General features: G+C 43.1%; 1 protein-coding gene across 1 annotated transcript; it reads right to left on the bottom strand.

Annotated features, from left to right (window-relative positions):
* Window positions 1-279: 279 nt before the first annotated feature.
* ave (sterile alpha motif domain-containing protein aveugle) lies at window positions 280-26,967 on the bottom strand. Its single transcript, XM_050176297.3, has 6 exons — window positions 26,859-26,967; window positions 26,705-26,773; window positions 14,788-14,955; window positions 13,328-13,394; window positions 6,183-6,259; window positions 280-378 (listed from the first exon to the last, which is right to left on the bottom strand). The coding sequence occupies exons 2-6, from the start codon at window positions 26,730-26,732 to the stop codon at window positions 347-349; spliced, it is 372 nt and encodes a 123-aa protein (XP_050032254.1). The 5' UTR covers window positions 26,733-26,773; window positions 26,859-26,967; the 3' UTR covers window positions 280-346.
* Window positions 26,968-27,661: the final 694 nt, after the last annotated feature.

The following is a 27,661-nucleotide window of genomic DNA, read 5'->3' as shown; positions in this document are numbered from 1 at the left end:
CCCTGGCTATGCCACTGTGTTGGGTTGTTGGTCAGTCATTTTTAACGAGGATGAACTGTAGCTCAACGCCAAGACATGACCACAGAAAGGAACAACAGACACACAGTGCCAGACATTGGTTGTTGAAAGTAAAAGCGGTAAGTATATCATTGTTGCTTCTCGTGTCTACATCCATCTGTACATTTTACACATCATCCCAATTTGATATGACCTCCATGTGGCAACGTATGCGACTACATGTGAGAACACTGATCTACGTATGACAGTGAAGCCACAGAGTCTCACGAAATAGCATTTATGATGAACCTGAGTATGAGTCTTCAGTAGGGGTCTTCAGAAAGTGTGTTCAGCTCATTCCTACAGTTGAAAACTCAGTGCCTGCAAAAAGAGCAACATAAAAAAAACCAATTAGTATGAGCAAGTGGGTCCAACTGCTATATTTAGGTAGAGACAGGCATGCAAGCACCAGGTTGCTAATTGAACTATCACAACTTGCAGCATTAGCACTATGTCTCATTGATAGCCCTTTCTTACAGAGCCTGCATTTTCTGCGTGCTATTTGTAATGCTCCTACAGAGGACGAGCTGGGCCCGCCCAAACTAAAACCTTGAAAAACAAGTTTGGCATCACTGTGTATAGGTTAGTTAAGCTTCCCTCCATGTGTTTCGTTAGATGTTGCACGACAGGTGACACGACAGATCAGCACATTTTTGGACAGGCAACCAGCATTCTAAAATGATGCTGTTGGCTTTTAGATGCTCTCATAGACGAGAACCGGGAGCTCCGACCTCAACTTTGCAGAAAGGATGCAAATCCTCAGCCGCTCACATCATGGCTTGTCGCTCACCCCTTCCCGAGTACATTCCGACAACCGCTAAAAGTCAAGTGCCAACAAGGAGATGCTTCGTGTGCTGAAAATGATCCTCGGATGATTACAAGACAAGCGCTCAACGAGAACCCAGGACCTGGTGCTAGAACTGCAGTGTGGTGCAGTACACACATTGAAGTGAACCACAGAGGCTGGCTTTCAGAATGGTTGACGCGAAGTGATACGGGTGTTCATCAAAGTGTCAGTAGCACCATATTTCAATGCAAAGAACACACCTTTCCAGCAGCTAACCTTTGAATTTTGAAGCTCCGCATTGAAGTTTTTGTTAGTACAGTTAAACCCACTTATAACGATACCTGTTTTAACAATATATTGGTTATAACAATGAGAAGCTACTGCACCATCAACTTTTGTATGCTCTCCATGGTGAAATAACTTGCTTACTACCATGTCCTAATGCCACATTATCGGTGATAACGATAAAGTCTGGCTGCTGGGCGTCTGTGCCAAAAGGTAGTGAAATGCGAAATCCTTGAACAGAAAGAGAAATTAGAGCTGCTGAACAATGGCCCACTGCCACAAAAGCCGCCGTGCGCTCATTTGTCAGCCTTCTCCCTGCAACTCCCTTCTGTCGTCCTTCCACGCCTGTGAACACGAATGGGCCGAGCCCATAGCTCTACGCTGAGCTGCCCTCTGAAACACGAATGGACCGTGCCAGCTGCGCTGCTCCCAAATTGCTCGCTGGCTTGCTGGCTCCTCATTCAGCGCAGTTCTGCAAACAGTTTAATTGCTCATATTCTTCTGTTGATTGCATTGAAATCATTCCTAGCCACGTGGTTTCTCAGCCTCATTTGACTCGCCGCTGAAAGTGAAGATGGCTGATCCGCCCGCTGATCATCGGCAATGCACGATGTTGCCAGTGAAAAAAAAGTGCATGGCTATAGATTTGGAAACTAAGTGCTTCTAACCAATGAGGTGATTATTGCGACCGTGCTTGCATCGGAAAGTGACGTCAGTGATGACACGGTAGGGAAGGCTGCCTCAACGTTATCCTCACAGGCGGCCCGGCAGATGATTCAGTTCCTCCAGGGCTTTGTTTTTGCGAGGAACCTTCCGTTGCATTATGTGGAGCACCTAGATGCCTTGGAGGAGGATGTCTGCAAGCTTCGCCTAAAGCATGCAAGGCTGATGGACATAGGGTTTTCTCGTGCAAGCCAGTGAGAACTAAGTGACGAGATGCTTGTGGTGATCTTGCCTCAGCATTTCTTCTAGATTTCTCAAGCCGACGGGCTGCCACGGCAACTTTCTCGCATACCTTAAAAGGCCCCTTTTGGGGCCACTAAAGCGTTGCCTCGGCAGAGCTCGCATATCACTTGCTGCCTGTGACCCTTCTTTGCAGTTGTTATAGCAGCGCCATTCTTTAACGCCAACAGCTGCGGCTTGTTACACATGATCGGAGCACCCAGGAAGCAGTTAAATGAGTGAACACAATCAGTAGCTAGATGGAGAAAGCTGGTCGGGAGGGGTTCTGGCCTTGCCACCATTATAATTTTCTAACATCAGCTCTGCCATCCCCCTATTTCGTTTTTTTTTTCATGCAACCCGATTATAACAATTATCAGTTATAACAATAGAATTTTTATGGCACTTGAATAATGTTATAAGTGGGTTCGACTGTACTGCACTAAGAAAGCTTTCAGTTTATTTTTATTTTTCAAAACATGTTTTTTCAATGCATCTAACTGAAATAAAAAGTTTCAGTGGTATATTTGTTGCTATTTCGTTGTGTATGTGTTTACTTGTACGGATAAAAACAATCGGTATATTCGGGTCATTTTCGCAGAGTGCTGAGTTGCGAAAGGATTAAAGGTATGCCGAATAGTGCAATATGCTGACCTATTTCAGTGTTAAATTACCCTTCAGCAATACCTAAAGAGCCACTATTACCACAAGAGGAGGCTTAACAAGTCACAAAAGACCCACAAACAAAAGACGAACGGCCAGACCACTTTGAAGTTGCCAGGCCAGCTCGACATGTCGTAGACTGTGAGGGTGTCTGCCGGAAACCATGTAGTTCTTCATCAGTAATGATCAACTTCATTGTATTCTATAGGAGCCAAAGAATGGACTTGGCAACTTCCGAGAACATTTACTGCTCTACAACGGCTTCATAGTTAGACAATCATCCGTGACATCATGTTGACAAACCGGCACGAAATTAAGAAAATGCAGAGCTTAACTTACATTTTCTGCTCTAATAACCAACCTCCTACTGCGACATTAATTGAATATAGACTTCTGAAATATAATAGTCTACAAGTGCAAACTGACTTAGTGCTTCTCTTTAGCGTTACTCTAACACAGCTACCTGGCTGGACTGGAAGTACTGCACAACAGATGTCATCAACACGTTGACACAAGTGCATGGCACTACCGTAAGTGCAAGAACAAGAATCCAAACCTCTCAAAGCTCCCAAGTCCACTGGGTGCCACAGGAGTCTCTGGCCTTTCCCACTCAGCCATACCTCGTCATAACTAAGTTGCATGTGACATGAAAATACCTTCATTATACCCGTTATTTGTTAACACGCACAAGCGTATACTATTCAAAACCTGCTGATATCAGTGGGGAACATTTTAGATTTCCTTTATTATATTCTCGAAATTCGCTGTAATTTGCATTTGGACAATTTTGGTGGGACCCCGCTAAGTTGCACACATTACCGCTCTAGAGAAGATAAAGAAACCGAGTTGCCAGGTTCGTCTTGGGGTGGTACAGAAGGAGAGAGAGTTGCAAGGCACTGAAATTTTTTTTTGGGATCGAACGATTGCCCAATGAAGGGAACAGACTGAAGTCTCTATGTTTAATATACCACAGTAAGACTGGAAGTAACAAAGAAACTTACCCACTTAGCAAATGAACTCCACTATATCTCAAGATGCAATGACCATGACTCCGAAATTCTTGAGTACCAAACCAAGACATACATGTATGCTAACTCCTTGTTTGTCCAAAAAGTAAACCAGTAGAACAAGGTGACCAAAGAGCAAGTGCATTGTGTAAATGAAGATGTATTCCATTCATTCGTGTAAACCTTTGCTCAGTGGTGGGAATGCCTTACAGTGTTTTGGAGCAGCCATTGGAGCAGGCCCAATCTACTTTTGGAGCAACTACTCTTGTGTTTGGAGAAGGTGTAAGATTTCCACGGGAGTGCACGCAGAGAAACGAAATATAGTTCAGTGTTTGTTTCAGTTCACGCAATCACTTCCTCATAGGAACCCAAAGCAAAATAAGGGTTTCATCGCAGCACATCATGATGGCAGCAGTAGGCACACTAACAACGACAAGCTAATGGTTGCGCTGTGCGAAAGCACCAAAGGAACACGAAAGGGGCACTAAAAAGAGTAACACCAAATCTGTTTCGTCTGATTAAATATTCGTCCGAAAGTTCATTTTCCTGAATGTTATGGTAATAAGTAGGAGTAAACAAAGGTGGCAGTTCATCTTAATAAAGTTAGCACCGAAACACCAAGGCCAGTGTGACGTCACGGACTTTTTTCATATTTGGGCCGTTGTGGGCCAGAAAAAAGTTCAAGATTTGCTGAGTACTGTCTTCTGCTCTCCTTGGATAGAATGCAGTACAACTTCACCAATGAACAGTTATCAAGGCCCAAGCAGTCCTCATCAGAATCTATGACGTCACGGTAAACTGGGGCGGAAGCACCCAAGACCGGGTGGTGTTTCACCACCAGTCCTTGGTTGTATTTTTTCTGGCTTACCAAGCCTTTCTTGACAATCTCTGTGATACGTGTGTACCTAGTCATATGTGCTTCTTTTACAGTAGAGATACAGTAGAACCTGGGTACAACGAACAGGCTTATGTGCTAAAAACAGTTCCCATATGAGAAGATTTAACATACCAAAACTCATCTGTAACAAACTTTTCCAATGTGTTTGTTATGTATTATTTTATTATCTGAAGTCAAGGAAAGAAACAAGGAAGGAAACAATTTTTTTTAAGCCAAACTTGCGTGCAGCAGGTAGTAATATCTGACTGTGCATGCAACTGTTCTTCAACGTCACCAAGAATGGCGACTCAATAGAATGTCACTGCGATACACCTTCGATACGTTTTTGGCACACTTCTGAGCAATCTCACATGCATGGTCAGACAGAAAAAGCAGGACAAAAAAGAAAAAAGAAAAAATGCAGTAATGTATCCTGTGAACACTGTATCTGAGGCATGCCAGCGGCATTATGGCACTGGGAGCGGACACCGCAAGCCTGAAATATCTAATGTTCAGTTCGTTATGAACAAGTTACCGTATATATTTGACCATAAGGTGGTGGTCACAATTATAATACGAGGATGCAGTTGCGGCACCAAAAAAAAAAGAGAACTTGCATATCCATACGAGTATAAGGCGCTATAGGGTAGCCTACAGATTATTCAGACTCGGCTGGGACTGCCCGAAATATTGAATAATCGAAAGACCCTGGAGTAACTTAAATAACCTGTGTGGATTATAGAAAACTTTTGCCTTATAATGTGACTTTAAGGCATTGCGTGGAACACTGCCTACACATAATGCAATATATACACTGCCACAAAGTCCCACCTCAAGGCCAAATTTGTATATAACCCGCACCATGTCTTTACTGCTACACTTTTCTAATCTCGGGGTGGGTTACACGTCTAAAATCAGTATTGCCAAAAATTTCGCGCTACTGCAGCCATATTGAAACAGTAATTGAAGCTATCAGCCTTGCATATAAGGCAGGGGGTAACTTCACGCCTAAGGATTTTAGAAAAAACAACCTTCCTTTATATTTGAATAAATACAGTGGTTTACATGAATATCAGTCAGCCAGTTTTGGGCATTCAATATGCCAGAGCCACGACAAAACCAGTCCTTGTCGATATCCCGTTGTACTCAGTTTCGAAGAGTGACACTGAGGGGAACTTTGAGGAGATGGCCACTGTAGATTTTTGTCCTTGAACTTTAGGGAAAAGTGGGGGGGGGGGGGGTTGCATCCTCTCAGTCCCACTCCTGTTGCAGAATCCTTTTATTCTTACCTCTCTGCTTTCTCATCTTGAGCACTGAGTGTGTTTGTCATGGCACAAAAACAACACGATTCTTTCCAAAGCTTTGCTTTAGCCCTCAGAGAACTACTACTGGCATCCTTTGCAGCAGCGATGGTGGAGTGAAACTCATGAAGTTGGCCTACTAACTGATCCAGGCAAAACATACCAATTTGCCACCATGTTCAATATGAAAGCTTATGTCCAGCAACAAGCAGTAACAAATATGCTACACTAACAAGTAAGAAAACTACTATAACGTGGTCTACCTTTGCTTTCAAGGTCCCTCATCTCCAAAATGTTGCTTTTCAGCTTGAGCTTGAGAATTTCACGGTACAGTTCATCCCTGAAAGAAAGAGAATAAAACCAGTGCAAGTTGGTACAATGCCTTACTTTCTTTTCCTTCTTAATGTTCTCATGTCACAATATGGTTATACTGAGCGATTACCAACTCGTACAGCATATCATTCTATTAGTTAAAAAAATAACACACAAACAACACACGTTTCGCTATGAAAAATGTTAGTAATACTGTGCTGCCCGAACCTGTAGGCAATCACTAGCATGATTAGTCTCCTGAAAAATTAAAGTATGTAGTCAATTGTATGCCACTTGTTAAACACAAGAAAATATAACTACTAATCGCATGTGTAAAGGAAGATCACTTAGTAATTACTGAGTGATACCAAAGTCAGATGGGCAAATTTAGTGGCTGAGCAAGTGCACTTTGCTGCGGCAAATGCCACTTTAGCGGCGGGCTGCTAGATGAGAAAGGAAAGTGCCATTTGAAATTTATGGCAGTGTCAATTTGAAATTTAGTCAGCCCATTACAGTCACCAACTGATTTTTCGAACTCCAAAAATTCAGACATGCTCGATTATTCGGTCTGCTTCGCGGCACCAACTATCTCCCCATAGACTATAATGTACAACAACTGCCGAAAGTTTGGACACCGTGCAACCTCTCGTCTGATTTTTCGGACACTCCTTGATCCAACTCGATCGAGAGCACCATGCACCGACTCTGACCGGTGCATAGTTCGACTTGCTGAACGCCATTTTTGTTTTGAACAGAGCCTCCTTGCTGCCCCACGAAGTGGCATTACTGGAAATCCCCGCTCATCATTATCGTTTCTGCCTGGTTCGATAGAGTTGCTACAGCAGTTCTGGTCTCAGCTTAGTAAGCCATGTCAAGACAATCCAGCAGTTGATTTGTTTGTTTCTTCGAGCACGATGCTGTGAGTAGGCCATGCTTTTCGTTTGTGTGACTGGTGTCGGCGTGACGGCGTGGTGGTGTTTGCTCAGTGTGCTGTGTCGAGGTTGCGGCGATCCAACGCGGCATACGGAAACAATGCGTCAAGTGTCTAATGGCGCCAACAGTGCCCGCACAGACTGCGCTGGAGCATGCCGGCAAGGGGGGTGCCAGGAGGCCTAGGATTTGTCGCCTCCCGATGTGCTCCCTACTGATGCTGAAAATGTTCTGCGGAGACCTGCGAAGTGGTTGCATTGTGATTCCGGACACCGTCTCATTTGACAGTTTCACAGGTGCTGACACTGCTGTACTGACATGCGTAGAACTCGATGACGGCGAGATCATTCGTCAGGTTTCTGCTGCCCCGCCAGACGATGACTCTGAGTCGGAAGATGACACACCATGTGCTACGCTGCCGTCGCATGCGGAGCGTGTACAAGCAGTGACTGTGCTTTCAGCCGCCTATAGTGACCGTACGACCCTCTCCGAGATTCAGGCTTATCTGATTGCGCGTAAACAGAACAGCGTGCAATGGTGGATTCACGATTTCTTCAAGCATACTGCCGAGCCCGAATAAGTGCATGGAAATAAAGGATTTCTTTTTTTTTTTTCTTAATTTGCTTTTTCGGACACCTGTTTATTCGGACATTTTCGCAGTCCCCGTGAGGTCTGAATAAATGGTCGGCGACCGTACATACTGCAAAATAACGTTAACCTGACCAGTTCTGATGAGCGAAGACCAGATGACATTGCATCCAAAACCTAAGCGACGCACTGCATGTTAAGACCTGACAGTGGAGAAGAATCGGCAGCTACAAACGGCATGGATATTATTGTCAGATCAAAAATGGCTGTTTTCATATTCAGGGGTGCTTAGAACATTATAAATCATAATAAAACTGGTTTCAGAATTAGCTTTATGTGTTTACTGAGTATTAGCTATTAGAAGGGCACAATTATGCATAGACAAAAGAGACAGGATGAGTGAAACCAGAAATTGTTTCATCAGGCTATCAATATTGCTCTATATTGCAGAAGAGACTCGAAAATATGCACAGAATCACAGGACAATTAAAAATAGAAAAAGGAACAGACAATACTTTGCTAGTTTCCCGCCACTTGTTCTTGTTTGCTGTTAGCTCTCACCGAGCTTACAAGCTTAATGAGGCTTCAGAAATTCACACTCATTGCTTGTAAGCAATAGAAAATTATGTGCAAGAAGGCCACCCCTTCCTGCTGCAACTAGAACGACTAGATTGCTGGTAAGTAACAAGGCAAATTCGAGTGGTGCCATGCACTTATCAGTTCATGCACACGTGCACACACACCCTGCACAACCCGCACACTGCCTTCAAAATCTGAAGAATTGGAAACACATCATAATCCTGCTATTCGATTCATTGAGCACTCAGTGGAGGGGCGTCAGAAACCTCTAGGGATGAGATCCAGCAAATTTTACATGTGTCTTAATTATATTGTGCAGCTTGATGCCCCAAAACTGTACAGTGAGGTGTGATGGACACTGTAGAGGAGGGGGCCTGCGGATAAATTTTCACCATCTGGGGTTCTTTAACTAGAAACCGATTGAAGCACAAAATAAGACACAGAGATGCTTAATCAGTGTCTTATTTTTAGGCTGAAACTGTTTCCGGCCACATACCAACTAGTCCTACAGCAGACATTACTAAATTAGGGTTCTTTAACGTAAAACCAAAGAACAGTACACGAGTGCTTTTGCATTTCACACATCAGAATGTGACCAGCGTGGCTGCTGAGATCTAACCAATGCCATAGACACTGAAATACCGCAGTGGGGTTTGCATGTGCCTCTGAGTTATACCTAACACACCTGCTAAATGTCTGGTACAAGCAAAGCTCAGTGCCATACTTCTGCCTTGTGAAACCGGCGTGCCACAAATGTGCTTTGCAGGAAGGTCCAGCAAGTGAGCCACGGTGCTGGTAGAACCCATGACCTCAAGCTCAGCAGCAAAATGCCATAGCCACTAACCTACTGCAGCAGGCAGCAGCAACTGACATGCATGAGCAGCTTTGCGAGCGTTTACCATTAGGGCTTGACACTACCCTTCAGTAAAGAGAGCTCTCAAAGTAACAGGCACATGTTGTTGAAGAAATCACTGAGCCCCTAGTTTTCTGGAGGATGTATGCCCGAGACTTGAAGCTAAACACTTTGACAGAATTGTCTGTCTTGTTGGGAAGTTGATTAGGACTTTCAGACTGACTCTAAACAAATGGGTGAATTTTATTAGCCCAACGTTGTGAAGCCTATTCTAGTCCTTCTTCAGGGGTTATTCTTTGGGGGTGGTGGTGTGCAGCTTTTAAAGGGTCTTTCGTAAAAAAAAAAAAAGGAGGTTAGACACTTCACAGACGGGAAAGGGGGGAAGCGAAAGGGTGAGGTGGCTGCAGTGGTGCTGGTCGGCTGGGATGACCGGTGCTCGGGAAGCTTGACTCGCGAGAGTGCCATTGACGGGAGGCGAGGAATCTACCAAGCTGGGCGTTTTCTTCTTTTCGTCATGTCACCAAGGCCATGGATATACACCGAGGGTAGGTTGCCCTTCACGTGGTTTATATTACCCCCATATTTTGAATGTGGCATGACTCCAGTAGTAGTCTTTTTCGCGAGTTTGTCTCTGTTTGAAAGATTTGGGTTTCTTGGAAAGCAATTTAGTGATCGGCGTCTTCAGAATGTTCAGCGACGGCGCTGTATATACGGTTGACTGTTCTGATGTAGTTCTCGTGTTGTCCAATTCTTTCTTTTAGATTTTTGGTTTCCCCGATGTACGACACCAGACAGTCAGCTCAGCCGATTTTGTAGACAACGCTTTGAGCTTTTTCTTTTGGTGGATGATCTTTTCATTTAGGGAGGAGGATATTGAAAGTGTTTATCGGTTTGTGCGCAACTTTGAGGCCTTCTTTTTTCAACATTCGGCTGAGAGCTTCGCTGGTACCTCTGACATATGGCATGGACACTCGTTTCCGGGATTGGGGAGAAGTCAACGGCTGAAGGTCCCGTAGTTTGTTTCTTCTCTTTTGTTGTTGGGTTGTTTTTTGAATGAAGTCCTCTGTGTAGCCATTCCTTTTAAGCTCGTTGAAAACTGTTCTCTTTTCTTTCTTTAGATCTGATTGCAATGAGGAATGAGTTTCGGCTCTTTTGAATAAAGAAGTTACAACAGACGCCTTGTGGTTTGCTGGACGGTCTGATTCGAAATGAAGGTAGTGGCCCGTGTGAGTTGGTCTTTGGCAGACTGAAAATCTTAGAATGCTGTCTGTTCGTGTAACTTGTGCATTCTTTAACGCAAATTCTTTATTGTGAGCTAGCAGTGTGCACTATGTACACTGTGCTTTGGAATTTGTCAGACAAAGTCGACTACCTAGGCATCTCACCTGTCTTGGCACAAGTGTGAGCTCCCTTCCTCAAGGTGTTGTTTTCAAACGTGTACAGTGAAATTTTCAGCATGCACTACTGCAGAGACTCGAGGATTCTCCACTGCACAGCGCAGTGAAGCCAATCTTCTGTCCCAATTTACAGAAACAGCTTTTTAGAACAATTCTTTCAAATAAAATGCCTTTATAGCATTTGTTTGATATTTCAAGACATGTAGGGTTGATTAAAGCAAGAAAAAGCAGTATTTTTTAATCATTTTCGGCCAGAAAGCTCTGTACGGAAAGGGTTGATGTACAAATATAGTTCGGTATGTGTCTGTTTTATTTATTACAAGAAAGGGCAGATTCAGTCACTTCCTTTTACAAGGACATCCAAGAAGCAGAGAGAATCAGAAGTTTCATGTTCTATGAAGTAGCTATATAACTTCCCCTTCATTCATGCATGTTCATCTGCACTTGCAAAGACTGTGTGCAAACTTTTCTCGCATCTATTTTTGTAATGCTCATGCAATTTTCCTTTTTGCTTTGTCCCGCAGCCCAATGGGGAGGGATCCAGCATAGCGACGCCACCAGTGGCCTCTCGCAATGTGACGATTTGCAGCGCATGAGTCAAGGACTATCCAGCTACCAGACCAAGGCAAAAAGCATGCTGCTCCACTGCAAGAGTGCCAGATTGCACTAGTTGGTCCCCGTTTATTGTCGTTCGGTTGTTATTACTTCACGCTATATACCCCTGAAACATGCTACTCCACTAGCCAGCTACCACTTACAATAAAGCTACATGGAATGCGGCTGCTGGACAACACACTGTTGCACATGTGAGTCCTTTGTACGCCACTTTTGCCTTTTCCACAGGAGCTACCAGTATAACTCTGTATTCAACCGACAACTATCTGCACCTTCTTCCAACGTTTCTTTCCAAACTGATTACGTACACAAAGTTGCTGAGCCGTTGTGTTATACAAACTTGTTTCATAAAATTCCGAGCAAGTGCCCAAGCTGTGCAAGTGGCCCCCACCATTTTTTTGGTGACTTGAAATTTGCCAACTACCGACCAAGGGCGCCTTCCCTTTCTCTACCCTGTTCACTGCTTCACACTTCATCAGCAGCATCAGACTATTTTTTTTATGCTATCTTTTTAAGAAATTATAGAAAACGGTGTAACTTAAGACAGAAATTTATTGTTTACCTGCACAGACCCCTGGCACCTAATCACGGACCTGTTCAGCCTCAGTGCAGGGAACTAATGTTTGGGTCAAGCTCAGAGGCGACATTTCATGGATCTGAGAGAGATGATGCAGAATAAAGACAGTAAATGCATGTTAAATAAACCTGTCGAGTCAAAGGAAGGCTGTGCTGTGTTTTTTTATGGTCATGACTGTTCGACTGCCACCAGGAATTTTGGTCGGCGACCGAGCAAGCCTCCTCCCTTCCTCCAAACACTCATGGATTATCTTTGACCCTAGGGGCAAGTGGGGGGGCACTAGCTCGGAAATTCTAAAATATGTTAATTTTTTTTTTCCCCACACATGTATAGAGTGAAACTACCTTCCTGCGCTTCCGGCTTTCAAGACGACTATCAAGTTTCCAGACGACTACCTACTACGCTGTCTCCTAATCCTTGCATGTTATTATTATGCATTTTTCTTCTTATGTACTACCACTCATTTTTGTAGCATCCATGTGCTTTGAGAAATAAATATTTAAATAAATAAATAGAGCTCTAGGATTTTCATCAAGAAAACTTCCTGTTCGCACTGGAGCCTTTCTGCACATCTCCCTAGATCTAGTTGAGGGCAATCAGAACCTTTTCTACCTACCATGGCTGAACACGACGCCCTAACTTACACACACACACACACACACACACACACACACACACACACACACACACACACACACACACACACACACACACACACACACACACACACACACACACACACACACACACACACACACACACACACACACACACACACACACACACACACACACACACACACACACACACACACACACACACACACACACACACACACACACACACACACACACACACACACACACACACACACACACACACACACACACACACACACACACACACACACACACACACACACACACACACACACACACACACACACACACACACACACACACACACACACACACACACACACACACACACACACACACACACACACACACACACACACACACACACACACACACACACACACACACACACACACACACACACACACGAAGTTCAAACTGATGCCCCAAGCCAAACCTCGCTTTTAAGTGTCGTAATAAGTCACTTACTCAGACAGTGATGAGATGCAAGATTGCAGATTGTAGTCAGATACATGAGAACAGCAGCATGGAGCACCATAATGAATCTCATCAGACTGCAATTGGCCCTAAACCTAAATCTCATCACTGCACACTCCCTCAGCACTTGCCATTCATTCAGATACATGTTGAACAACCTCGGAAAGTCACCCAATAAAGCCAGAATGGCCTTGTTTTCCTTCATTTTCACTGGACTTGAATTTACAGGTCTCGGTGCTTAATAGGCCAAACAGACCCATTGCCTCGTAAAGCCAGTATTAAAGACATAGCAGAATCTATAGAACTTACAGAGCCCCGAGAGAGAAACCTGTAAAATACTATTCAAAAGCGTCAGAGACCTGCAGACACTCCAGTGTCTTGTGGACCACCAGAATAGCAAGAACAGGTACAACGCACTTACCGGTGATTCGCGTCCTTGATACCCATCTTTTCAAGGCTGACATCGTTCAGTCGCACCAGTGATCGACCTGCAATGCAAGGGCAGGCAGTCTAAGTGCACAGTTTAGTACCCACAAAAAGCCACTCTACTTGATAGCAGGTCCACGATTCTTGCTAACATGTAAGTTCGGCCCTTTCCTGATTCACTGTCGCTGTGCCTATTCCTATCCTTGCCTATCCTGTTTTTACAACTAGACATTTTGTTTTGCCATTCTGATACTTGTTGCCGTGACCAGTGTTAACTTCTAGGTAAGCTATGAATAAGGTAGTAACTTGAGCCAGCTGGAATGGCACAGTTCTGATGATGGAGGACCCGTGCTTAGACAAAGCACAGGGAAAAGAGCGGTGTGTGTGTCGTTCTTTGCTGTGTGCTTCATCCAAGCACTGGTTATGAATAGTCTGGCCTTCCCTGGTTATTTAAAGTTGTTCGCATTTCTTGCTGCGTTCCGATAGCAAGTTTGCAGGCCTACAGGGTATAGAGAGGCATAGCTCGCAGAGTAAAAGACATCCTTCACAGTTTTTTTGCGCAACAAGCTTGCACGGCACGTCTGCACAAGTTCCCCTGACCCTAGCTCGTACACAGAGGCATGCTATTTGCAGTGTACAATGAAGGAAAGCATGTACAGCAGCAGTAATCAAGAGCTGAAGACATAGTTTATGCTGTCTGCCTCATTGCACTGTCATGTCAGTCACAGTGCCATTAACTACATGTTTATTAAGTATACAATATGGTCATTGCATCCTATATTCCACTGAGGCAGCCCCTGCTTTTTAACCTGCACAGGGAGACCCTGCACAGAGATACTAATGACACCGAGGGCTCCGAAATCTGACAAGGCTACATGAGCAGTGCGCTGACTGCAGGCAGACTGAGCTCGCCCATCCATCTGTACCCATTTTTCCTTTTTCTTTTGTATTTATAGGCTGCGCTTACGAGGCTGTCTGGAAAACTGCATTGTCCATGCTTCAATTTTTGAAAAAGATGTCACCATTTGCTATGACGTGAGAACACAGTACATCAAAGTACCCGAGTTGAACTAACACAATGCTGTGGCCACAAGAATACTGAATGTTAAGTGATGTACATAGTAAGCCTTAAATAAACAAAGGCTTGATCAAGTGGCTTGCAATGGTCGGTTATAGCTAACCCCATCATTTTGCCCCAAGAACTTATAGCCAACACACCCATGCACGCAGAATTAATTGATAATGCTGCTTTTATGACAAGAGAGAGAATTCTGCAGCTCTCCACTCTGCCAAGTCCACGACATTAACTGTGACCAACTCCTTTCTCAGTAACAGTGTGTTCAAATTATTTTGATAATATTTGACAGCATGGCTCATTACATCCCTCTATCATGTATCCTTTCTCCTTTTTTGTGAGTGCATGGTCTAAAAGAGAAAAAGAAAAGAGAACCCCACCTGTAATCTCGTGATCGAGGAAGAGTGTTGAGTATGAGGTATAATGGTTGATGCAGACACGTTTCATCCACTTCATGACATGCACGGTCTCCCAGAAAAAGACGGGCAGAGGCCGAGTCCGCTTCCGCTGAGCCTCCTTGTCAGCTGTTGCCGGTGAGGGTGGCGCCGCTGGGAAGGTGAACGAAGCAGAAGGCAGCAGCATGTGAGACATTGTCACGTCATCCTATGGCTTACAAGTATAGGCATCACCATCCACTAGGTTGAAGAACTCTACAAGGCAGCACACTTCAGTGTCCTTGAAAGGTGGCCATTATAAAAGAGCAGTAAGCTGTCCGAGTTGGCATGGTAAAGAACTGCATGTTGATGTGCTGGTACTTTTGATGCAAGCATTATAAAGGTTATGAAAAGTTTGTTCTGTGCCATTGATTGAACGCAGAACAGCCTTTACGGGGCACTTGCCTTACCATCTGAGCTTATCAGGAGGATAGCAAATGGAGGAAGCCTCTCAATGTAAGCCTCTCTTGGGTAAGAAAGCATGATGCACCTTACTTAGTGATCACTATATATACACAGTCTCTAGAGTGTATGCTGCAGTATGTGTATCTAGGTTAATTACTCATAGGGGACCCTGATCATAAGAAGAATGTTTACAGAAGAATAAAAATGGGTTGGAGTGCATATGGCAGGCATGACCAAATGATGACTGGAAGCTTACCACCGTGGTTGAAAGGGGAAGCGCACAACCATTGCATTCTACCGGCGCTAACATATGGGGCAGAAAGAGGTTAGCAAAGAAGCCCAAGAACAAGTTAAGGACCATGCAAAGTGCTATGGAACTAAAAATGTTAGGCATAATGTCAAGAGACAGGAAGAGTGTGGTGTGGATCAGAGAGCAACTGGGGATAGCCAATAATCTAGCTGACTATAAGATAAAAATATGGAACTGGGCAGGCCATCTAATGCATAGGGCAGATAACTGGTAGTTACAGAATGGGTGCCAAATGAAGGGAAGCGCAGTCAAGGACAGCAGAAAACTAAATGGAGCGTTGAAATTGGGAAATTTGCTGGCAGAAGTTGGAATAATCAGCCAGCGCAAGACAGAGGTAATTAGAGATTGCTGAAAGAGGCCTTCATCCTGCAGTGGACATAAATATAGGCTGCTGCTGATGACGATACATATACACGTACAGCTACAGGCTGTGTAGGACAAACACGATGACCAGTTCCAGGTTTTTCCTGCTCAGACTCCGTAACGGGTACGAAAATCTTGGGTCGTGAGCTCTGTCATATATTGAAGCCAACAAAACACAGACACTGTGGCTGCAAATTGAACATGACATTGAAAATATTGTGAAATCTGGTTGTGCAGATGGTAAGAAGCACGATTATTTCACTAAGCATGGCAAGTAAAGAGCCATTAGTCTTGTTTTTTTCAGAGCCATTTTCCTCTAAACCACAAGCTGGAATCTGGGACTAACTAGGAACCCCTACAGGGGCATGGACTCATGGTGGTGCCCACATGACAGATTGCTGTTAGTAGTTTGTCTACAGGTGCTAAAGAGGCACACTATGAAAGGTGACACGTCACAGACAGATCAATCGTGCAGTCAACCCAACAATTAAAATGATAGCCAATAACGGTGACTGAACAAGGGATGTTGCTGGACTAAATGATTCGACACTTATCTTTGCCACAGCGATAGCTAGTCCATGCATTAAAATGTTGCCTCCAGTGACATGCCTCGTTCCATCACTGTTGACTCCTTCGTCTCCATTTTCCCCTGAACACTTCTGTCTAGCGATGATTCACACACACTGTTGTTGTCATCCTGTTGTCATCATTGTAACTGCTACAACAATTAAGACAACAAGGAAGAGAGTATTTGCCACTTAACAGCCAAATATGCCCTTATGTTACACACATGCAAAATAGTGATCCCCCTTTTGCTTCGATTGAGCCTTTGTATTGATATCCATCAATGCAAGTTGCCGATTCTAACAATAATGACGGTATGGTGGCTGCAAAACTAACTAATAGAATAGGTAAACTTTACTGAAAGAATAATCATGATAATTGCTAATGGGTGGGGCACCTAGTCCAGAGTTCCGCTGGCTCTTGACATCTCAGCTCTCTGGATCAACTTGAGCCGGTCGTCGAGGGTCGAGCTCCCTTGTGGTGTTCTATGTTGTGCAGCATGCATTACCACATAAGCTAACCAAGCAAGGTGAAATGAAATACCTGGGAAATGAATTGAAAGATATTACCCAATACTTTTTCAAATGAATGCACCGATTCACACTACGATATTTTTCAAGTCATCGGGTTTATTCATTCCTGAGCTGCTTATACATTGCTGACCTGAAATGCTGACGAGGAACTGGTGTTTTGAGAAATATGGCTGATCTCTTTCACTTTCACGTCCTTTCAACTTTCCTCTGCATACCTTTGCTTCAAGAAACCTGATGATTCATCCTGAATGTATGGAAATGGTGCCTTCACCTATGTGGCTAAGATTCAAGTCAGGTCGGACTCAAGCTTCAAGCGGAACTTCTTTCCTAAACACTTACACTTCTTATGACATCATCTTTGCCACACTGAGAGTTTCCAAAACTTGGCCAGAAGAATGTAATGATCCTATACCAAATGTGCATTTACTTGCTTCATCAGTGGCGCTCCACTTATATTACCACCAGGATAGCCTAGTTGGGAGCCATGTATGGTAACAAAGAAATGAAATCAATCAAAAACGAATTGTTGGATTTTGCTAGCATTATACAAGCATTATGCATTCTAGGTGTTAGCTTGGCTTATCTGCTTTTTGGAAGCGTGCCAGTGGGGTGCTGCAAGCTCCCGATCCTTTAACATGCTCACAAAACACTGCTAAGCCAAGTGATAGGCAAGGAACATAACAGCAGGATGTGAAGCTGTGAAACCCTTAACTGTACAGATGCCGCAGTTTATTGCAGGTGTGCTTAGGATTGAGATGGCTCAGCCTGTACTGCAGACCATGCCTTCGAATGTACTCCTTTCGTTACGAATTCTGGCATGGTAGAGCGTGACATCCAAAGGCCCAGTGTGCCGTGAGGGCACAGTGCAAGAGTCAGCTAAGGTGGTAGCATTGCGATGGCAAGGATGTAGTGACAGGGTGTGAGAGTACAGGAAAAAGAATGCAGAAGTAGAGTAGCCGCAAATTTGCCACTGCAGCTGCTTTGGCGACTTGCCAGCTCACCGACAGTATGCAAAAGTTTCACTGCCAATTATTTTTTCCTACTGCTCTTCAGCCCTTGCTGTATTTTTTGTGTGTGGTGGCTCCGCTAACATTTCTTGCTACATAGAAACCACTTCTTCACTGTTTGAAAATTCATCAGCAGTTCATAAATTCGTTCATCTGTCAAATCACTGCTTCACCTGCCACATTAGGTTACTACGGCTCCCTTGCAGAGATGGAACAACAGAGCATAGCAACATTTGCTCCCATGTGCTTGTGAAATTCTCAGTTTACAAGTTTTATGTGTTCAGATGACCTCTCTATAGAGGGCACAATGGCTAGGCAACATTCTTTTTTGCATGAGTTGCAGAAAAAAAAAAAAGGAACAATGTACTTGAGAGTGACAGGGGCTGTGTAAGGATAGGTCGCCGAGGTTACCTCGACTGTGGAAGTGTAAGGGTTAGCTACTGTATCAAGAAGCAAGTTACTAGAAACATCGCACACCACTAGATTTTGTCTTGACTGTACAAAGTAACCTGTAAATCTTTGTTATGAACTGAGGTTTTCTATAACCACTTCGAAATTATGTTTGCATTGTTAAAGGGCCCCTCACCAGGTTTGGCCATGTTAAACAAACAAATGTCGCACATACATGCGGTGCTGATGACCATGTGCACAAAGTATCAGAGCGCTGCGTCTCGTGAACACAGCTGAAATTTCAAGCCAAGCACCCCACGGCTTCCCTCTCAAGGACTCTCAGCCATAGAACAAAAGTCGCATGCACAAATGCTTCTTCACAGCGACTGTTTCTTCGTTCGCCATGACTAATCATCCAATGCAGAAGACCCAACAGCACAAAAGAGGAACAGAAGGAAAAAAGAGGGGGCTGGTATCGATGCCGTGGGACGTCCCATGGCTCTGGTAGGGGAGAAGGCAGGGAAGGAACATAGTTTGGGAAAGCTACTAGTGGCGCAGGAAGACAGTGTCTTTGTTGGCAGTGTCGCTCGCCTCGTGGCAATATGGTAACAGGACTGTTAATTTAGTCTATTTCCTCCAATAATGAAGCAATTTTAACAATTACGAAAGTAAAATACTTTTCAGAAGGCATTTTAAAGCTTCTAGTATATAAAGCAAAATTCGCAATGGTGCCTAGTGAGGAGCCTTTTAAAGCAAGTGCTTATATGCATCGATTTCTGGGCTAATTTCATGGGAACTCACAATTCATTCGTTATTTCCATTAGTGAATTGTAATAAGTTTCATTACAATAAGGTTTAACCGATTTTCTTTCGATGCTTTCCAAAATGTCGATGTTGGTTGGAGCACTTGGGTCCCATACAGCTACAGAATATTCTAACAAAGATGTGGAGTGTTTCAGATACCAAACTTTTCATATTGTAGATGGTGTTTCCAAGTGTTCTTCTTAGCTTAGTAAGTATTTTCATTCAGAGCTTTTAATTTTTAGCTGTGGAGGAATTGGAGCCATGCTTTCTTGAACTGAACAGTGCTCAAGGATTTTGTTTACCGATTCATGGCTACCATATCCCACATGTCGTAGCGGAGATGTTGGCATTATCATACACTAGCATGCCATTACAGATGATGAGGGCAATGCATGAAACGGCCCACTTTGTTTCAAAGCGTGAAAAAAACTAGCTTGACTGCATAGCCTATTCTGCACATGATGCGAGCAGCAAGCTGTTTTTTGAACAGATAGACAAATTATCTGATGCTGCTGACGCGGATAAATGCGACTTGCAAGTTACAGATCAGCTGCTATCTTCTCCAGTATGATTTCTTTCCCAGTAAGGAATGTTCCATGCCTTCAGTGTGAGGCAATGCTCTATTGTTGCTTGTGCATTTTCTAGGTCTGACAGAGTTCAACTATGTTCACAACACAGCTAGGCACATTTTAGACGTGGTCACTGTGAATTTTCTTGCTAGAAGAATGTCTGCTACTGACAAGCATCTAACTCACCCCAGTAAGCGACATGCTGTGTAATGATATGCAGTGTTCTCACAAAAGAGGCCAGTATCACGCAGTTCATATTAGTCATTAGCTTTCAGCGCCAGTAACTATCACAGACTATTTGATCATCTAAACGTCATGGATCGGTGTGTTCTGTATGAAACGGCAGGTGTCAATGAAGCAGTCATTGTTTCGAGCGCACCAAATGCTCAATGCATGTTTTTATTATGTGGAAAGAATTTAAGCCCAGATGATACCCTGCGTGATTTTGAATAGAGGTGCATGGTTTGTTTACAAAGAAGTTGAGGTACGATAGAATGCACAAAACTACAATATCCCGTTTACGGCATGCAAAGTTTACTGGTCTCGACTTGCGCATACAATATGGTGCAACAAAAATGCCTATGCCAGTTTGACAGAATGTCTAACTTGTGATCCACAATGGTTATAGTGCTATTCTAAAGAAAGTGTGGCTTTGGTAACTTCTTTAACTGACCCTTCTCAATGTGAACTAGCAGACCTATATGACGTCACCAGTGTGCTTAAAGAGCAATTTTCTTCGGTGCATTGGACAGACCACATACTTCAGGTCATGCTGATGACCCACTCACCTCCAGTGACTACATCACGATTCCATCAGTGTCAAAAGAGAATGTTGGAGGGGCCATATAGAGGCTGAAACCAAAATGTTTATTTTTGTTGTGAGGTGCCTAGTTTTATCATAAATGGTAGTTTTTATTTTTACACCCATATTAATAAATATTTTTAATCTTTGTTTGTGCATGAGTGTATTCCCTAATGAGTGGAAAATTTCAGTAGTCATCTCCCCTCATCAAAGCGGCAGCATGAATAATGCTAACAATAATTGTTATCATCCCATCTCCCCTTTGCCTTCTTTCACTCGAGGTTTTGAAATAGTTATGTTATTTTTTGTGTTTAAATGCAAAATAAGCAGTTGCCAGCATGACCTTCTTTGTGAAAGGTCTTTTGAAATGGATCTTGTGCCTACGTGTGCACATTTAGCCTTTCCTTCATAAGTCATTTGCAAATAAATTCCGTGTATTGTGACCATTCAAAGGTCTTTGACCTAGTTTGACACTGCCTATTTGTGCAAACTTCTCTGTCATATGGTGTTAGCCTGTGAAGTGTTCTGCACCTTATGAATCAATATCTGGAGTGTCTGAAGGTTCCATTCTGGGTTTGTTAAACATTTTTACAAATGATCATGGACAGCATGAACATTTCAACTTCCTCATGACTGCTGACAATGTCACACTTTTCCCAGCGATCAAAAATGAACATTACAGTGAACTGCTACAGAGCGACATGTATTATATTGTTCATTGTCATGCCAGAAATCTTTTACGTGTTAAGTATAATCAAGGTATCAAAATGAACTGGAACTTAACAAACAAGTATCTTTTTTGGCACTTTTGGAACCAAACACAAAGTTTTTTGCTTTTGTGTGTATCTTTTAATTCGTGGCAAAGTATGTCCTTCAGTAAATATGAACTAGACCAACAAACAGTTCTGCTGAAACACAAAGTATTTTGTTGTATTTGGGCAGTTATGGCTAGTAAGTGTAATGAAAATTGCTAAGTATTTGGAATCTTCAGAATACAGTATAGACCATCTTTACAGATAACAAACTTGGTCAAAGTAGATATGGTCAAAACTCATGACATCATGGCAAGATGATGCATAAACTTTAAGATGATATTGCCCCCTGTCTTAAGTCTTTGCTTATTTTCTGACCTTATCAAGCCTCTCCTCAAGTTAAGAGTGATCTTTTGGGTGATTTTGAAACAATTTAATATACAGCTCAACTCTGCACCAGTACACCACTGTGACATCACGGATCGCAAGTTTTATTTTTCTTTCATACTTGGGCTTTTGTGGTTTCATACAGGTTCACAAAAACTTGCTAAACCCAGTCTCTGATTGTTTCAGAATACAATTGTAGTCCATCTTTAGTGACAAAAAAAAAAAAGAAAGTCGTCTAGACACAAGCAGGTGGTGTTGAAATCCTTGATGTCATGTCAAGCAGGCACGAGAACTTCAAGGTGGTGTCACCAGCTGTCTTTCATTTTAGCATTTTTCCTGGCTTGCTGCGCCTTCTCCAAAGTAAGAGTGGCTTATTTTGGTACCCTAGAAGGGCAATGCATTAATATAGCTAAAATAAAACATGTATTCTCTCCGGTGAACCTCCAGCACTTCGGTAAGCTAGAGATGATGCAAATCTGAAAGACTGGTGATGCTGTCACCTTAGGTTCCAGCACTAGGTCCTCACAATGTAATGAATTTTGATAGACTTTCCTTGGGAGTAGCTGAACAGTTTATCAATAAACAAGTATTCTATTACTTTTTAGAGCAGCCAAAGACTAAACTTAGGTGAGTTTTGATCTTTTGCTTGTAGTTCGTAATAAATTTTTTTCGCTACAACCAGTAATGTTTCATTATGCAAGAAAGAGGTGAGGCGTGGAGACAGTACACAAGAGTAGAGAATTGGACAACATGAACGCCAACTATCAGCTGAAGGGAGCACTGAGGCAAAAAAAGAAAGAAGACACAATACTCATCTCTTTTTTGCATAATGAATCCTTACCAACTAAACTAGCTCAGCTTTCTGTCGTATCTAGGCTTCATTTCCAGTAATGTTTTCCTTGCAATGCGCCTTTCTAGATGTTCTTACAGCACATAAGTCTTCGAGCAGCTTCTTCTTTTATCACAACTTCTAAACTTTTACTTTTGTTAACAACCATTTATATATAAAGCTAGTCATACAGAGGCAATTAATTCTCGTAACTTTAAAAAGGCTGAGAGGCATTTGGTGTGATATTGCACTTAAAAATTATCCTAATTGACTGTGATAACTGGCTCTTTTTTTTGCTAGTATGCTAGTCAGTACAAGCGCAGTACCTAACTATGCCAAAATAAATATTTCCTGCCATAAATATATGCGGCTGCATTTCACTTCTCAATATTCGATTTGATATTTGATACTTAATATTCGTATTCATATACGAAGAAGTTTACATTTACCTACCTCTACTTGAAATCAATGACATGACAATAGCACACGAGCACAGTGGTTTAGGTGTAGAATTCAATAACAGCAATCATAGCCTTAATGTTCTCTGATAGAACCAAATTTTATTCTGCCAAAATGAACGAAACAAATGCCTCGAAGAATACTTCAATATAGACTGATTTAGCATTGGTCCCGACTGTCCCTTCAACTTATGGTGACATATATTGGCCGTGAGAGGCGGCAGTACCATTGCCACGATAGTGTGGATGGGCGGTTGGCATTGAAATTCACATAGCTGTGCACATAGCTGTGAGTGATTTCGACCGATTGTTTGGTAATGAAGTGTGCTCACTGCAGTGAACGGCTGATATATTGCCACTGTTGCCACATTTTTGCACGAAATGCACGGGAAGTTCCTGCTATTCATGAAAAGAGCGCAAAATGCAGTTTCTGTTCCGGTACATACATTGTGCATTTTGTTGGTGTTAGGCTTATGTTCAGCCTATTCTGTTAGCGCAGATGTTGTGCAACTCAAATTTCTGCTATATTCGCAATGATCACAAAAACGCCAGTACTTCTGTACAGTGAAGTTAAAGTAGGTGGTTATTGTGGTTCTACTTTATCGCTCGTGGGCTTAGTTAACTACCTTCTACTTCTTTTTCGAATCTCTACCAAATATGAGATAGTTACTAATTTTAGTTAAACAAGGTATGGCACTATGCGCAGTGGAAGGAGTGACGTGTTGCTTCACAGGCGTTTCTTCTTCCCTTTTTTCCAGTAACAGTAAAAACTTAGCATTTTACCACAAGGGTGTTCTTGCAGGATCACATTCTTGTAGGATCCCGATCAAGTTATTTTAAGAGCCAACCTTATCGCACTGCTTAATGCGGCAAATTGGGCATGTTGGTACATATTGTCCTTGTAGTAACATACTACATTGGTACGTATTGTGCTCACCGTTGTCGTCTCGTCTCCGTCTGTGTTTTTCTTTTGCACTGCCACTTTTTCAATTATTGCAGTGCTTTTTTTCATTTGTGAAAATAATGGGTCGCTACCTTCTGTCAAGCTAGCAACACCGTGCTAAAGAGCGCACTATATTACTCCCCAGCAACTCTGTTTCACGGCTTCCCGTGTCCAGCGACTTCAATGTTACAGATGATGCTTTTGTGACACTGCACTTCCGCTTCCCTTTCGTAGCAGATATAAAGTACCAAACTATGAAAATTAACTTGCGAGGCAATATTATGTATGCGCAGTGGCATATCCACATATTACAATGGCACCTCAGAAACAGCTAAGGATGGTTGCAAAACCACTAACCACAGTCGTAACCAAAGTAATGTAATTTCAAGCCATGCGCCCAAGATCAGTTGTATCCTGCGGCATCATATGAGGACTTATGTTTTTTTCGCTACTGCTGAGTGATCTCATGCCACCTCATTGATGTTTCATGGTATCACAAAGATTGCGGAATGATCAACACAATGAAGCAACCGCTACAATCAGTGTTTAGGTACCGCAACGGCCACTTCATTTGTTTAAAATGATGCCAAATGTTTTTTGTGAAGTGCCTGAATTGTAATGCGACTATAAAAGTTGAATGCTAGTGATGAATTGAGGGTGCAACGATCCTACATCCTGGGCACAACACGCACAGTCAATAATTTTATTGCAGCGCAAGGCTACTGCTCAAAGTCAGGCGAGTCCCTAAATCACCAAAAGAATGCATACCACCATTCAGGACGGCACTGCAACCTCGAAATAAACAGACGTTAAAGGATATGTGCACTACACGTGTAAACAAGTAGCCGCTAGCAGATGATGCAATGCGTCATTGACACTATCGTGGTTTGCCAGTGTCTGCCAGGTGGTGACTCCACTTGATCTTGTGGCCAATAGGACTCACCTCAAAATAGGAGATGTGACCCAAGAGTAATAGTAGCAGTTCGTGGTAATAAGAACAATATGGACAACTAGAGGTAGAAAATAAAAGGCTGTGGGCATTGTAAATGCCTGACGTCTCAGTGAACATCATAATTGCCCTGCTGCCATGAGGAAAATAAACATAAGCACTGCAACAAATTAGAAACATGTAATACACCAGCTCTTGGGAGGCATTTCTTCAGCGTGGTGAAAGAAAGCACTTGTCACATCGCAAAACTTTGCAGCTGCATGTACGAGCACACGTTGCAGTAAAGGGTCTTGATGAAATGTTTCACAGCTTGCAAAACGAGGTGCCTGTGACCTATGTTAAGGTGAACCATTCTGTGTGCACAATGCCTGCCTACAGCTCTAAAGAAAAACCAGTTGTTCTGCACAAACAGCTGCTCCCTTTGCACCCAAAACATAGGTCATGAAATGCTTTCAGAAACCTGCATAATGCCGACAAATTGCTGAATGTGATGTCATGAACACTGTCACTAGTGCTGGTTTAGGCAGATGAAACGTCACTTCCCGTGGCACGATGCGCACAAATGAGCGTGCAGGCAAGGTCGTTGCGATCCTAACAAATACCAGTGATATGAGCTTATGTTAGTGACAATAACAATACTAAAATGTAAATTACTATGCTTTCGGCAGATGAACATCCATCAAAGTGGCGAACGTTGACTGTGCTGGTCAGCATTGACTGTGATGGTCTGCTACACCATTGACGCACACTGTGAGCTTTTCCATAATATGCATAGCAGCGCACCCCCAAATCCCGTGGCCTTCTTTTTTTTTTGCATGTATGTCTCTTGCTTTAGGGGAACCCTACGCTCTAAGACCTCAAAAATAATTACTGTATTCCTGTCCTGCAGCCCTGTCGGCGTCTAGTAAAACAATGAGAGGCCTCCCACCGGATCGTTTTTCAGTAGTAGTGAAGGGTCTGATGAAAGTTTTTTTTCAGCTGATTCCAGGGTGAAAAGCCCAAATTTCAGTCTCTGAGTAAGTAAAAGAAAATGAACAAGAGAAAAAAGGAAGTGGTGGGGAAAAGGGGGAAAGGCAATCGTGGCTTTTCGTCGGCCAGTGTTTGTGAAGCACTTCTCACAGCATCATCACACTTTGAGAAATGTCTAGGACACGAAGTTTTCACTGCCACGTCTTCAATAAAATATAAAAAAACCTGAAAGAAACTGCGGCGTCGCGCTTGAAAATCTGCTGAAATCTGACTTTTAGTGGTAAAATGTTTAGCGAACAGCAAGTAAACTGTATTAGGGAAGAGACAGAGGCCTCCCACAGAAGTACCACGTACGGCAACAACTGCTGGCCTGTACGGTCTCCACGCAAAGCAAAACAAAGATCGCGCTTCGTTTGAAGTACAATTAAGTTACAAGTTATCATCACTGCCTGTTGACACGTAGGTCAGACGAGGGCACGAACAGCCCTAACTACAGCTAAAGTGGGCAATTCTTGGATAGACATCAATCTTAATCACGCTGCTTAAGCTAGGCGTTGTATTTTCAGCAACAGCGGAAATGCGTAACGTTATCTTTGAAGGCTAGTCGTCGAAGCCAAGCAAACACAACCATCTTGTGTATTATTGCCGGCTCCGCCAGTTTTACGATGCCCTCTAATCGGTAACCATTATTTACAGAACCGACTCTACAAGTTCATCGCTTAGAATGGCGATGGTGGCAACTAAAGCTAAGTGCGAACATTGCTTAAACGTGTTGTCTCCAACCATGCACACTTACAAGCCTTCAAACACAATGACACCGCGTACTTACTCGGCTCGGGCTGCCGATGTTTCGCCATGACTCCCTCCCGGCGAAGCTACTCGAACATATGGAGGTTCGCTGCAAAGATGACAAGCAGGTTGTCTAAGCACAACTATTAGCACACACGCTGGTGATGACGCCATTGAAATTTTGACCCACTTACCGTGACGAAAAGTCACGACAAAGCGGCACAGCAACAAGCGGCCGAGGACTGTCAGCTTGTAAACAATGTGGAGCCGAAGCTATTGTGACGGGAGACGAGAGCATTCACGTTATTTTGACGCTGGGAGCGCCCTTTTTGAATATGATCTAGTTCGATCTTTGGTAGAGCCTTTCGCCGTGCACTTTGTGTGAGATATTCAATTCCAGCTGGTAAATATTGTTGCAAGGCGGAAACAAGTGTTGTTTATGAGCGCAGGCACGAACACAGCCGACTCTGGCCAGCTGGTGAAAGCAGCTGAAAAAACTTTTAAAAGATAGACGAATACCAGACAGTTGGCGACAAAGTAGAATGAATTTAATTTATAAAGGTAAGGGGAAGAAAGATAGAATTCACTCGTATAGACCGTTGAGAATTACATCGGTAATATGCAGGTTAGCAATGCAGGCAATCCAATTATAGGTGCAAGCATGGGCAGAGAGTAAAAAAATATGGCATTTTGGGGAGAACTTCAGAATGGCTTCAGATTAGGCGTTTGGATGATAACTTATTTGTCCTTACTCAGTGTATTTAAACATCAAAAGTAGAAAGCAGACCGTTATATGTGGCCTTTTTAGACATTACAGGAGCGTATGACAACGTAGACCGCAACATGTGGGATATTTTGGAAGGCGAAGGCCTAGGTTACGATTGTCTACAGCTTTTGAGAGATACTTACCTAGAAAATACCGTTTGCGTTGAATGGGAAGGGATGAGGGGCGAGGAGAAAGTTGATACCAATAAGGGACTGAGGCAGCGGTGCCTTT

Source organism: Dermacentor andersoni, chromosome 9 (genome assembly GCF_023375885.2).
Source record: "Dermacentor andersoni chromosome 9, qqDerAnde1_hic_scaffold, whole genome shotgun sequence".
Lineage (NCBI taxonomy): Eukaryota > Metazoa > Arthropoda > Arachnida > Ixodida > Ixodidae > Dermacentor > Dermacentor andersoni.
This window is presented reverse-complemented; position numbering and strand designations above follow the sequence as displayed.

Bases quoted from the DNA above. Each gene is read 5' to 3' on its own strand.
- ave (XM_050176297.3), bottom strand. From the start codon at position 26,732: ATGGCGAAACATCGGCAGCCCGAGCCGA. The intron at 6,260-13,327 runs GTAAGTGCGTTG...TCTTTCTTTCAG, and splicing joins ATCAAGGACGCGAATCACCG to GGATGAACTGTACCGTGAAA. The intron at 379-6,182 runs GTAGACCACGTT...CTCTTTTTGCAG, and splicing joins GAGGGACCTTGAAAGCAAAG to GCACTGAGTTTTCAACTGTA.